Source organism: Bos indicus, chromosome 24 (genome assembly GCF_029378745.1).
Source record: "Bos indicus isolate NIAB-ARS_2022 breed Sahiwal x Tharparkar chromosome 24, NIAB-ARS_B.indTharparkar_mat_pri_1.0, whole genome shotgun sequence".
In the NCBI taxonomy this organism is placed as follows: Eukaryota; Metazoa; Chordata; class Mammalia; order Artiodactyla; family Bovidae; genus Bos; species Bos indicus.
In genome coordinates this window covers 46037340-46052071 of record NC_091783.1, presented here as the reverse complement: position 1 = coordinate 46052071, position 14732 = coordinate 46037340, and the positions used below count along the sequence as shown (strand labels likewise).

At 41.8% G+C, this 14732-nt stretch overlaps 1 protein-coding gene across 2 annotated transcripts in view; it reads left to right on the top strand.

Moving 5' to 3' along the window:
* The window catches only part of EPG5 (ectopic P-granules 5 autophagy tethering factor), a 129614-nt gene that overhangs the window by 36697 nt on the left and 78185 nt on the right, over nucleotides 1-14732 (top strand). For both annotated transcript variants that reach the window (XM_070778986.1, XM_019986709.2), the window contains exons 14-18: nucleotides 1245-1409; nucleotides 3362-3481; nucleotides 4151-4410; nucleotides 7464-7604; nucleotides 14580-14724. In XM_070778986.1, the coding sequence (XP_070635087.1) occupies nucleotides 1245-1409; nucleotides 3362-3481; nucleotides 4151-4410; nucleotides 7464-7604; nucleotides 14580-14724 (831 nt within the window). The remainder of the gene's footprint in view (nucleotides 1-1244; nucleotides 1410-3361; nucleotides 3482-4150; nucleotides 4411-7463; nucleotides 7605-14579; nucleotides 14725-14732) is intronic.

Here is a 14732-nt window from a genome sequence, read left to right as displayed (position 1 = left end):
GTCATTCCTTCTAGTCTTCAAATTTTGTTTTGCCTCCAATATGGAGCAGTGCAGGAACCTGAAAAATGCTAGGATCCATGTTCTGAGCTGAGTTGTTCAATAGAGTAACCACTACGCCTATATGACTATAGAGCCCTTGAAATATGGCTTATCCAAATTACGATATGCTGTGAGTGTAAAATACTCCTGGGGTTTCTAAGACTTAATATGAACGGAAGAATAACATATCTCAGTAATCTTTTGTAATGATGTGGGAATACTGTTTTGGACATACTGGATTAAATGAAATATGTTGTTAGAATTAATTTTGCTTGCTTCTTTTGACTTTTAAAAATGGCTGTTAGAAAAATTAAAATACATTTGTGGCTTGCTTTAGATTTCCTTTGGACAGCACTATTCTAGACATTATAAAATGAACTGCTCTTCTGATCATTCTTACTTAAAGCAGACGGTATTAAGTGAACCCAGTTGTATCTTACTTTGCATATGGATTTGTTATTGACAAGTGGTGCTGTGGATTTTTGTACAAAATTTTTCAAGTATATAAAGAGTAGAGAAGAGTGTAATAAATTTCTGTGTACCTGTCATCCAGTTTTAACAAATATCAGCTCTTGGTTGATCTTGTCTTATCTTTACCCCTATCCATTTTTTGTATCTACTTCCTGGAATGCTTTAAAGCTAATAGAAATAATTTTTTAAATGCTACAGGAGAAATAATTATTTGAAGTGGTAAGTTTTTTTGTAAAATGAATGTCTTTCTGCTGATTTATCATGACTTTAAATTTGAATCTTACTGTAGTGATTTCTTAAAAATGGAAGTATACCATTTTACAGGGACTTCCCTAGTGTCTCAGCTGGTAAAGAATCCGCCTGCAATGTGGGAGACCTGGCTTTGATCCCTGGGTTGGGAAGATCCCCTGGAGAAGGGAACGGCTGGCTACCCACTCCAGTATTATGGTCTGGCAAAGAGTCGAACATGACTGAGTGACTTTCACCTTCTGTTTTCACCAGTTTACATAGGAAAAACCGCTTGACCTTTACAAAGGACTGCAAAATGTGCTTTTGGTGTATCATTAGTATTTATATTCATTTGATCTGGTTGTTCATTTCACTGTCTAAAAAACAAAACCCCACTTCCTTTTGGAGAAAACTTTTTGTAAGCACTTTAATAATGTAGTATTGTAGTAATATAGGATTGTCCTTAAATTTTGATTTTAATTATTATAATTTTTCTTTTAAATAAGGTTTCTTTATACTTGTTTAAAGAACTACCTTTGTATCTTTGGCGACCTTCTGCCTCTGAGATAGCTGTGATTCGGGATTGGTTATTGAATTATAACCTGACATCGGTGAAGAATAAATTGGCCTGTGTTATTCTAGAAGGCCTGAATTGGGGATTTGGTGAACAGGTATGTGTTAAAAACCTTCCCTAAAGACTGTCCACACACATCAGTTTTAAAGAAAGATTTTCTCAGACATTAACATTTTTTTTTTTTTTTAATTTTATTTTATTTTTACACTTTACATAATTGTATTAGTTTTGCCAAACATCAAAATGAATCCACCACAGGTATACATGTGTTCCCCATCCTGAACCCTCCTCCCTCCTCCCTCCCCATACCATCCCTCTGGGTCGTCCCAGTGCACCAGCCCCAAGCATCCAGTATCGTGCATCGAACCTGGACTGGCAACTCGTTTCTTACATGATATTTTACATGTTACAATGTCATTCTCCCAAATCTTCCCACCCTCTCCCTCTCCCACAGAGTCCATAAGACTGTTCTATACATCAGTGTCTCTTTTGCTGTCTCATACACAGGGTTATTGTTACCAAGACATTAACATTTTTAAACGTCATTTGCAAGATCTGCAGATTTTCTTAGCTGTTTCAGAATTTAGGATCTCCTCTAATTGAGTTCTCTTTTGCAGAGTGAGCATCCTATAAGTGAAGATAAACTGCTCCACACTGAAAATACTTCCCTTGCTCCTTGGGTCGTTTGTCTCTGTTGTTTCATTTCTGGCTATTTGCTGCAGCTCCTCCTAATTGCCTCTCCTGCCTCTGGTCTTCCTCTTACATTTTGTATTGTGTGTCATTGCCCGGCTTGTCTTCCAGAACACTCTGCGCTGCTTAAGAGCCTGAGCTCTGAGCCAGCCTGCCTGACTTCTGATCCCAGCTCTGCTACCTCCTGTTTGTGTGACCGTGAGCAAGCTTCCTGAACTCCCTGGGCCTCAGTTGCTCCTCTGTAAACGTCACACTGATAGGCTTACCTCAGAAGGTTGCTGTAAGGTTTCGGCAAGCTGGGACACATGAAACATGTTCTTGGCACATGTCAGGGTTTTAGTGGTGGCAGTTATTAAGAGTTTGCTATCTATCATGTCTCCAAAGATGCCATGTCAAGGAATTCGGTCAAAATCTTCCTCCCTTTTTACCCAGGCCTTATTAGTTAGCTCCTTGATCAAAATATTTAAATATTTTAAAGGGAAAGGGAAGAGAACTCAGCCCCATCTGCCAGCTTTTGTTTTGAGCAAGTCATCTAGTCCTTGCAGTCATCTTGTGTGGTGGTGTGAACATGACCCCTTTTGTACAGATGAGGAACCTGAAGCCAGGGAGCTTTCTCCCCAGCCTGTCCCTAACCATCTGGTCTGCTCATGGGCTCAGCTGGGTCTTCTCTCTCTTAAGTGCTGGTCAGTGAGAGCTGCAGGAGACTCTTTTCCACCTTCGCCTTCTCTGACTTGTAAACAGAAGCCCCCACCCTCCTCTCCCAGAGAGCTGCATGCAGAGTCCAGTCCTCAGCGTCTCCTTGCTCTTTTCTTAGTGTTTGGAAAGTCCTCTTCTCTGAGAGGATTAAGGAATGTGTTATGTCAGATGCAAAGGAAGATTGGGTGGGAGAATTGGTAGGCAACTTCAAGCTCCTGAAGGAGTATTTTACCTGTGTTGTTGAGTATTTTTAATATTTTCACTGATGACAGAAGAAAAGGGAATGTAGACTTAAATTATTACCTTCTTGTTTTGTTAATAATAGTTAAACATCTTCCTGATTCTTAACAGTGCCTTTAAACTTGTAACCTAAAGTATTTATAGAGATTTTAGAGTGGGGATTGGGAGTTGCATTCAAAGATACCTTTTATAACTGGAGTTGGTGATGATGCACCTAACTGGTGCAGTGTAGTGGTTCTTTAAAGATTTAAATTTTTTTTCCTATTTCCATTTTATAATTTCATTGTTAAGGAATGTGAGCTTTGGAAAATTTAGCTTCTGCATCCAGGATTTTTTTTTATCCTAACTAATCTTTCAGTTCAAAGGTATAATAACAAAAAAAAATCAAGATGACATGTTTGTGATTATTTTTCTCTTTAAAAGGTGTCTCTTCATCTGGATCAAGCAGTCCATGCTGAAATCGCTTTAATGATTCTTGAAGCATACCAGAAGTATCTCGCACAGAAACCATATGCTGGGCTTCTTTCTGAAAGTATGAAGCAGGTATTTCCTTCTTTTCTGTATTGAGGACATAAGTCTTTATTATAAATGACTTGGGTGGATAAAATTACAGTATTTACTCTTAGGTTTCCTAAGAACATTTCTGGCAATTTCAGATATTGAAATTGAGTTCTATGGATGAAAAAAGATTTTTCTTTAAGAAGTAGTCTATATATGACCATTTTAATATTGTGGAATTTGAGTTGATCTACAGTGGTGGGCTGGTGCTGGCTTGCACTGGCTCGGGAGAAGTGGTTATTACATTTTTAAGAACTCTGAAGCCTGGCTGTTAATCTTTGGTGGCTTGAAGTTGACCATGGTGGGAGTTTTTTTTTTTTTTTTTAACTACCAGAGTTGGCAAACCCTATAAATGAACCCCTGAACTCCAACTTGTTGTTAAATTTATTTACCAGCACACCCGTTGCATACCAACTTTCGTATTATTACTCTTGCTCGAGCTGACCCTGATCAGGTTCACAAAGTGACTAGGAAATAAGCAGAAGTGTTCAGTTATGAGTGAGAAATGCTTAAATTTAGTGCTATAAATACTGAGTATCAGTACACATTGTGTCCTTTCTTTTGAGGGCATTATTGATCACAAAGAGAGAGGGGTGGGTGAGCTTACTAATTTAATGGTTATGTGAATAATGTGGTTTAAAATAAATGTTTTAGGTTTCATATTTGGCCAGTATCGTTCGATATGGAGAGACACCTGAGACCTCATTTAACCAGTGGGCCTGGAACTTGATTTTGAGGTTAAAACTGCACAAAAATGATTATGGAATACAGCAGAATTGTGCAGCTGTTCCCTTCTCCAGCACTGTGCCAGAAATGACAGAGTCACCCACGTTTCATCCTCTCTTGAAGGCTGTGAAGGCGGGCATGCCCATTGGCTGTTATCTGGCCTTAGCTATGACGGCTGTGGGCCACAGGTACAGTGTTTGGGTTGAACTTCTAGGGTTGCCGAACCTTGTAGTCAGTGCTTCCCCCAACTTCATTTTTCATATCCCAAGGTCTGAGGCCTCATTCAGATCTGTCTAGGGGTAATCAGGGCCAAATGATGAGCCTCAGTTAATAGCTTACCAAGGGTGAATGCTGCCCAAATTCATGTAGGATGGATTTGTGACAGAAAATCACCTGGGTGCATTATGAAGAGAGTTAGACCTTCACCTAGACTGGAATGTGTATGTCAGCAGTAGACAGAGTCTCTTCCTCAGAATAATGACCAAATAAAAATAGTTGGTCACCTGTGCTGAGTTTTATTTCAAGTGATGGCAGCCCATCTCAGGCTTCCTAGCTGAAGGGCTGAGCCCACCAAAGGGATGAACTGCCTGATCAAGTCAAGCGCTTCTCTTGTATGAGCCCGTAGCTGTGTCGGCTTCTTCCGCTACAGTATTTATCACAGTGTCATGTAGGGTCTGCTTAATTTTACTGAAGATATTCTATGAGGTTGGGACTCAGGAACCGTATTTGTCTTTTAATATTCCCAAATGATGAAGACTGAATCTGGTGCAGTAAGTGACTGAAGGCATGAATATTGAGTTGGTTAAAAATCCTTTTCTTTAAAGATCATTTTGCTACAGTGTATTAATTTTTTCTAGCCTGTCAATTTTTCTAAAACCTCTTTTACCCCTACTTTGTGATTCTTGTGTTTTAGATTAACTGTAGCACCTTTCTAGCATCTGCTTTCAATATGTTATTGCCCATTCAATGTATTTTCAGTGGGATGCCAGTTGTCATGTGAGCTGTTAGTGTTCAGCCTACGCTATGAAGTAGAGATACAGAACAGTTGGCGGTACTGAACAATATAATCATGGGCCATGAAAATCGCTCAGTCATGTCTGTTCTTTATGACACATTGGACTGTAGCCCGCCTGGCTTCTCTGTCCATGGAATTCTCTAGGCACGAATACTGGAGTAGGTAGCCCTTCCCTTCTCCAGGGGATCCTCCCAACCCAGGGATGGAACTGAGGTCTCCTGCATTGCAGGCGGATTCTTTACCGTCTTAGCCACCAGGGAAGATCTGATGATGGGCTGGATGATACAAATAGAGCACTGGTTCTTAATCTTGACCACCCTTTAGAATCACCTTTGTGGTGATTCTAATTACCAATATGGGGAAGAGAGTGAGAATCCTGATCTAATTGTTCTGGGGGCCAGTTCTCCAGGTGATTCTTAATGTACAGCTTAGACTGAGAACTTATTATGAGTATGGGCAGAGAAAAGGTAAAAGAAGGAGAGATCCCTAGAGCAGGATACCATCATGGAGGAGCTAAGCTTTGGAGAGGAGTCTTAATTAGAGAAGACGCCCTGGGCTAAGGAGCAGAGTGGTGGTGCTCACCTTCCCCCGGTGATCGGTGCACACGGTGCTGGAGATCCTGCGCTGCAGCACCTGTGCCCTCTGAGGAGCATGCTCACCACATTAATACGCGATCACCTCCCCCTCCTTGAGGGGCTCTGTTTCTTGGTGGTAGGGGCGTGGTACGGGTATTGTCTTGTTTATATTTGTATTGCCAGAACTTCTGCTTCATAGATATTTCTTTTTTTTCTTCTAGTTTTATTGAGATATAATTTATTTTTTTTTTTTTTTTGAGATATAATTTACATACAGCAGTCTATAAGTTTAAGATGTACAGCATAACGATTTAAAAAAATTTTTTTAACTAGAGGAACATTGCTTTACAATGTTATGTTGGTTTCTGTTGTACAACGACACAAATCAGTCATAACTATGTATATATATATCCCCTCCCTGCGGAGCCTCCCTCCCCTTCCCCCATCCCACCCCTCTGGGTCATCACCGAGCACCAGGCTGGGCTCCCTGTGTCTTAGAGCAGCTTCCCACCAGCTGTCTCTTTCACACATGATGGTGTGTGTACGTCAATGCTGCTTTCTCAGTTTGTCCCTCCCTCTCCTTCCCCCGCTCTGTCCACAAGTCCATTCTGTGCATCTGCATCTCCATTCCTTACCTGCAAATAGTTTTTTATCAGTACTAGTTTTCTAGATTCTCTATATATGCATTAATATATGGTATTTGTTTTCTTCTTTCTGACTGACTTCACTCTGTATGACAGGCTTTAGGTTTATCCACCTCAGTTCAACTGGCTCAAATTCATTTCTTTTTATGGTTGTGTGATATTTCATTGTATATATTTACCACATCTTCTTTATCCATTCATCTATAGACGGACATCTAATTTGCTTCCATGTCCTGGCTGTCAGCATAATGATTTGACTTATATACATCATGAAGTAATTATCACAAGTTTAGTGGACATCCATCATCTCATATAGATATAAAATTAAAGACTAGAAATATATTTTTTTCTTGTGATGAAGACTCTTGGGGTTTACTCCCTTAAAAACTGTTATGTATAATATACAACAGTGTTACTTACACTTAACATGTTGTACATTACATTACTGATTTGATAACTGGAAGATTGCACCTTTTGACCATCTTCACCTAATTCCCCTCCTCTCCACCTTCCCTGACTACCCCTTGCCTCGTCACCCTTGGCCTCTGGTAACTACAAATTTCATCTCTTTTTCTATGAGCTTGTTTGTTTGTTTTTGAAATATAATTTACTTGCAACACTGTTAGCTCCTATTATACAACATAGGGATTCAGTATTTCTATACATTTATAACTGATCACCTGATAAGTCTGGTTATGATATGTTACCATTAAAAAATATTACATAGTTATTGACTATATTTCCCACACTGTACATTTCATACCCATAACTCATTTATTTTGCAATTTGAAGTTTGTACCTCTTAACCTCTCTCATACGTTTCTCCACCCCAAGCTGCTTCCTCCTGGGGTTATGATTGTAGCATTTGTGTGTGAAATTTGGCTCTGTATAAATGTGTTGGAGACCTGAGATAATCCGGGTAGCTTGTAGGCTGATGATGCATTAAAAGGATATCATTTTATGAACTGATTACCTTATATGCTCATTGCTTTTTTCTTTTTCCATAGCATTGAGAAGTTCTGTGCAGAAGGCATCCCACTCTTGGGAATTCTGGTCCAGTCGAGGCATTTGAGAACAGTGGTCCATGTCCTGGATAAGATTCTGCCTTTGTTCTACCCTTGCCAGTATTACCTTCTAAAGAATGAGCAGTAAGTGGAGAACAGCACAGCAAATATAAAATGACTGTGTCCTCTGGTTTTTCAAATATAATATAGGCAATGATATTTCAATCCTGTATTTCTTATGAAGCAGAAAGCTTCCTGCCTAGTTGAGAATGCAGAGTGATGAATGAAGACTCTAATAATGATCCCAGTTTTACTGTTATGAAAGATACTTCCTTTTGTCATTTCATTCTGGATTGCTTGATAGCTTATAGTATTGAAAAGGGTGGCTGTTTCCCTGAGACTGGGAATAGTGCTTCTGACCTTGAGCAGCAAATGACTTTGCTATTGTAACAGTAACAAAACATATTGCCTTTAATTGCAGTGTGTATGGGGCAGTATTACAAACAGAGAAGATACAAAGAAAGGTGCCCATCACATGAGACATTCATAATCTTGTGAGAAAATAAGACTTTTGAGGTAATCACAAAGTTATGAAACAAAATACTGGCAAGGCCATGGCAGGGTGTACAGGTTGCATTCGCATTACAGTGGACCCTTGAATCACACAGAATTGAACTGTGTAGGATATTTTTCAATAAATGTACTGGAAAACTTTTTGGAGATTTGTGACAATTTGAAAAAATTCACAGATGAACTATGTAGCCTACAAATGTTGAAAAAAGTATGCATGAATGAGTAAAATATATCTGGATACTAGTTTATCATCTCCTACCATAACATAAACATAAATCCATTATAAAAAGTTAAAACTTATCAACAGTTAAACAGACAAGCAGAGATCATACATGATGCCATTCACAGTTGACAGAAGTAGAAACAAACCTAAAGATACAGTATTAATTTATAGCTGCATAAATTAACTAGTACATTCTGTACTGCTGTAATAATTTTGTAGCCAGCTCCTGTTGGACTTCCAGATGGCTTTGAGGTAAAGAATCCATCTGCAACGCAGAAGACACAGGAGATGTGGGTTCAATCCCTGGGTGGGGAAGATTCCCTGGAGGAGGAAATGGCAACCCACCTTAGTATTCTTGCCTGGAGAAATCCCATGGGCAGAAGAGCCTAGAGGGCTACAGTCCATGGGGTCGCAAAGAGTTAGGCATGACTGAGCATGCACGCACGCGCCTGTTGCTCTCAGGGTGCGCTCAAGTGAGTACCCACCTGACACGCAGTGTGACGCTGATCATCTCCCAAGTGAGCAGTTGTTTCTCCAGTAAATGGTGCATCACAGTAAAAAGTGACCAGTTCTCGAATCGTTTTCATTGTGTTTAGTGCAGTATTTGTAAGCCTTAAATAACACCAGGGGACCTCTAATGATTTTGAAAGTGCTCCCAAGAAGCAGAGAAAAGTCATGACATTACAAGAAAAAGTTGAATTGCTTGATATGTACCATGGATTGAGGTCTGCAGCTGCATTGCCTGTCATTTCAAGATAAATGAATCGGGTGTAGGGACCATTGTAAAAAGAAAGAAAAGGAAATTCATGAAGCTGTCACTGCAGCTCTACCAGCAGGTGCTGAAACATTGCACTTTTTGTGAAACGCCTTTTTATCTCATTGAAAGTACAGCTTTTATTTGAGCACAGGATGGCTCTAAGAAAGACATACATATAGGTCCTAATGTGATTAGGGAAAAGTCAAAGTTGTTATATGACAACTTAAAGCAAAAGGAAGGTGAAGCCGCTAAAGCTGGAGAATTCAGTTCCAGCAGAAGATGGTTTGATAATTTTAGAAAGTAGTTTGGCTTTAAAACGTCAAGATAACAGGAGAAGCAGCTTCTGTCGACTGAGGCAGCAGATGCCATTACAAATATCATTGAGGAGAAAGGATCTCTGCCTGAACAGGTTTTTAATGCAGATGAAATGCCCTATTCTGGAAAAAAAATGCTACAAAGGACATTTGTTAGCAAGGAAGGAAGGGAAACAGGCATCAGGATTGAAGGCAGGAAGGGATATGGTAATTCTGCTGTTTTGTGTAAATGCAATTGGGATTACCGTCAAGACTGCCCTTATCTGTAAACCTGTTGACCCCCGAGCCTTGAAGGGAAAAGATAAACACTAGCTCCCAGTCTTTTGGTTGTACAAGAAGGCCTGGGTAGAGAGAACCCTTTTTCTTGATTAGTTCCTTCAAACTTTGTCTGCCTTGACAGTAAAGGACTCCTTTTTGAACTTTTTTTGATGCTGAACATACAGAACCTCATGAGTTCAACACTGAAGGCATAGTAGTGATCTGTTTGCCCTCAAACATACCATCTCTAATTCAGTTTGTATATTAGGAGGTCATAAGGACCTTTAAGGCTCATTATACATAGTACTTTATGGAAATAGTTGTCAACGCTATGGAAGAGAACCCTAGTAGAAAGAAAATCATGAAAATCTGGAAGGATTATGCCATTTAAGATGCCATTGTTGTTATAGAAACAAGCATGAAAAGGAACTTCCTTGATGTTTCACTGGCTAAGACTTTGTGCTCCCAATGCAGGGGGCCCAGGTTCGATTCCTATTCAGGGAAACAGATCCCACATGCTGCAACTAAGAGTTCACATGTTACAGCAAAAGATCCCACATGCCTCAACTGATAACCTAGCGCAGCCAAATAAACAAACATTAAAAAAGAAAGGAAAAAAACCCTGAAAGCCATCAGCCCCAAACAATAAATTCCTGTTGGAGAAAAGTGTGTTCAGAGGTTGTGCATGACTTCATGATTTATGACAGAGACAGTCAAGGAAATCATGAAAGGGATTGTGGATATGGCAAAGAAGGTGGGGCTGGGGGTGGGGGAAGGGTTTCAAGAAATGGATCTTGCAGAAATTCAAGAGCTAATAGACACCATTCCAGAGGAGTTAACAGAAGATGACTTGACTGACATGGGTGCTTCTGAGCCAGTACCGGATGATGAGGAAGAAGCAGTGCCAGAAAACAGTTAACAGTGGACAGTTTGGCAGAAGGTTCCGATCTCTGAAGACTGATCATGACCTCTTACACACGAACCCTTCTATGAATCAGGCTCTGAATTAAAGCAAATGGGGAAGGAGGACTGATACTATATAGAAATATTTTGGAAGAAATGAAAAAGCAAAGAAGTCAGAAATTTTAGTGTATTTCTCTAAAGTTACGCTGAGTGTGCCTGCCTCTCCTCTTCCCCTTCCACCTCCTCTACTTCCTCCGCCTCTGCCACCCCTGAGACAGCAAGACCGACCCCTCCTTTTCCTCCTCCTCAGCCTGCTCAGTGTGACGATAATGAAGATAAAGACTTTTATGATGATCCACTTCCACTTAACGAACAGTAAATAGTCGTAATACTCTACACTGATAAACTTACCTGTTGGGCATGTGTGTGTCTTTGTGTGAAAATCTGACAACTGTATGGCAGGAACTGTATGAGACGTTTTCATTCATCATCCTCATCAGCTAAGTATTCATCATGTAGTATGCGCCGTGCAAGACTAGTGTTAAAATGAATAACCTCTCCTTGCATAGGCATGAGGTGAGTGACATTTAATATAAGATTAGTAATGTGTTAGTTTTCTTACTGTTGTATACCTTTGCTTTCAAAGAATTACACTACTGTACATTATGCTTCTCTCTCATAATTGGAGAAATGGTGAATCTACCTGTTATCACAGATAAGTGGTTCTTAATGTAATGTTTACAGTACTGTATTATGAATATGACTGTCATACTCTGTGATTAAATTTTTTGTAACAAATCATTCATTAGTATACAGGCTAGATAATTTTGAAACTGTCATATTGATTATACTAGGCTACCATAGAACAGTCATATTGCTGCTTCTTTATTATTAATGCATGAATTGTTATTATACCTGTTAAGTCAATGTGAATTTTCACACTGTCTTTTCATTTTTGTTTGGTGTTAATAGGTGTAGCATCTACAGGATTTTATAGCATATAAGGCAGTATTGATGTAGGTGCTGACAGATGGTTCGCCTTGTAAACAGATGATGTAAGCTTACAGTATCAGTGTAAATGTATTTTCTCTTCCTTATGATTTTCATAACATTTTCTTTAACTTACTTTATGATAAGAATATAGTATATAATACATACAGCATAAAATAAGTGTTAATTGACTGTTTATGTTGTTGGTAAGGCTTCTGGTCAGCAGTAAGCTATTAATAGTTAAGTTTTGGGGGCAGTCAAAAGTTATACGTCAATTTTTAAGTGCATGGGAGCATTAATACCCATACCCCTGTGGGTTTAAGGCTAGTCTGTATATGGCAAAAGTATATGGAATCATGGTAAAAAATAGCTGCTTAGGGAGGAAAAGAATTAAGGATGAGTATGAATTAAGATTCTTAGTTGCACATGGTGAGAATCCAGTACGTACCCGTTTCCAGGAAGGACTGTATTGGCTCCTGTGATTAGGAAACAAGGCTCATGATAACATCAGGTCATTCATTCTGAAGTGGTGGTTCTCAACTTGTGGAGTTTTGACCCTCAGGGGACACTTGATGTTGTCTAGAGATGAGTGTGGCTCAGCGGTAAAGAATCTGCCTGCAGTGCAGGAGCTGTGCCTTCCATCCCTGGGTTGGGAAGATCCCCTGGAGGAGGAAACCCATTCCAATATTCTTGCCTGGGAAATCCCATGGTTGGGGGAGCCTGGAGGGCTACAGTCCATGGGATTGCAAGGAGCGGACACAGCTTAGTGACTAAACAACAAGAGATCATTTTTGTTGTCACAGCCTGGTTGGGACTGGAGCAGGTAGGGCAGGTGGTTGGGAGAAGGGGATTTAGGGGACGATTGAGGGAAGCTGCTACCGATACCTGGTGGATAGAGGCCAGAGGTGGTATTAAACATTCCACAGTGCACAGGAGAGCCCTTCCCGGTAACTAGCCGTCCCGACATGGCAGTAGTTGCAAAGCTGAGAGGCGGCGGGTTAGTGCTTCTCTGTGTGTGTCTGCCCTCCCAGGTCCCTTGGCCCTGCTTCTGTCTCTTTCAGGCCTTCTCTTGCAGGTGTACTTTCTCTAGGGGAGTGAAACTACATGGCCACAGAGAGAACTAGGCAAAGGCAAATGTTTTTCTTTATCATTATTCCTTATAACAATTCCCGATTGGTCTGACTCATTTGCTCTCCCTGTGCCTGTTGCTGTGTCCGTGGGTTTGCCCAGTCCTGGGAGGATGGTGTACAGGGATCCTGTATTGAAAGTCCCTCCCTCCCACAACTCTGGTGTGGAGCAAGGACAGTTCCCCTGACGAGAGGTGGTGTTACTAGAAGTGAGACAGGCTACTTGGCGAACAGAAACAACAGGTGGCCCACAGATACGACTTTGTGGAAGAGGTGGGTTTCTAATTGAGCTTTGGAGCGCCTGTAGGCCAGTGGAGAGAACCTGGCCTTTTCAGTATCCGTGGGGGTGATAGGAGGGGCTGGACAAGGCCAGGCTGGGGAGGAGCACGGCAGGAGGGAGCTGGGAGGAGGCCATCTGGCTGTGGCCTTTGGAAGAGTGAGGAAGGCGGAGGTGAGGCCCGACGAGGAGGCCTGATGGCAGGGGCAGGCGGTGTGTCCAGAGGCACGAGGGGGACACTACAGTTTTCCCATTGGGTGTCATTTCAACAGCGTGTCACAGACTTGGGGGGATGAGACTCAACCGAGAGCTTATTAAGTATGGAGTCCCAGCTCCTCCCCCAGATATTCTGCCTTAGAAAGAATGCATTAGGAACTTGGGACCTGTTTTTTGTGAAACCAGCATTCTAGGCGCCGGGCAGGTCTGAGGCCACTCGTGTTCTGGTTAGCACGTGGCTTTCAGGGTGCTCGTGTGCGAGGCGTATCCTCACCCCATCACTCTCATGTGGACAGGTGAGTTCCTTCACTGTCAGAGCCTCCATTCTTTATTTGTTTGATGAGATAATATTCTTTCTCAAACAGGCTGAGTGTAAGGATTAAGTGATATGCTGGAGGTTCAATGCCTGCTTGGAAACATTTTAATAAATTGCCTTTAGGTTTTTGTGATTTTGGGAGTTTAAAATTAGATTGAATGGTCTATTCTGCCGCCCTCCCTCCCAATGCTGAGTTTTGAGTGAAGGTGAATCCTAGGCTCCGTTTCCAGTGCTCACACCTCTGTATCTCTGCCCTCGAATGCTCACACGAGCTCTGCTCTCCAAACTCTTACAGGGCTGCATTGTGCCGGGCCTGTCACAGCTTTTCTTTTCCACTCGAGTGGAGTTTGGCCTGCATCGTGCCAGCTGTGAAGTGGGACGCTCCCTCACTCAGCAGTAACCTCTGCACTGCCACCATCTGCACGCAGGCCGGGCATTGCAGACACACAGGAAGTTATCACATCCTCAGGGTGCAGTTCCCAGTTCTAAGAGCCATGAAGGGAAACAGTGGTGCTGTGGGAGAGGTTAATGGGTCAGACATGTTTTAGGTGCAGGGAGGGGGTCAGGAAGTCTCCTCTGAGGAGGGGACATTGCAGATGAGAGGTGAGGGCCGCGTAGGACTTTGTCAGGTAAGGTGTGGGGGAAGTGTTTCAGATAGAAAACCCAGCAGAGGCAAAGGCCCTAGGTGAGGATGCAGCCTGGCGCACCCAGGAAACGGGTCTGTAACTGAATTATGATACCTGCACACACATACATCCCCCACCCCCGCTGCCCAGTGGCTGATACGCCACCTTGTGTGAAATTGACACCCAGTGAAAGATTGCAGGGTGATTCTGCAGACATCTCTGCTTTTGTCAGTGGGAGTGGGAAGGGGGATGGAGTGGTGCTTTGGGTGTTTTCCCTCTAATGCTCTTTAACTTGCATAGGTTTATGTGTCCTAGACCTGTTCACTGCACGCTTATAGGTGGGTAGATTTAACCCATGTCAAACTGGAAAACTTGATTCTTCTGAAATTCCTGAAGGTTTTTATCAGAATCCCTGAATAGAGCTTTAGTCTAAAGATGGGACCATGTCAGTGTTTTCCGGTTTCTCATCAGTAGTTAGCCACTGGAGATTCTGTTGGCTTCCGAACCGGAGGTAACCAGTTGCCCTGTGTGCTCCGCAGGTTTCTGTCGCACCTCCTCCTGTTCCTGCACTTGGACAGCGGTGTCCCCCAGGGTGTCACGCAGCAGGTCACCCACAAGGTGGCGCAGCACCTGACAGGGGCCAGCCACGGGGACAATGTGAAGCTTCTCAACAGCATGATTCAGGTCAGGGT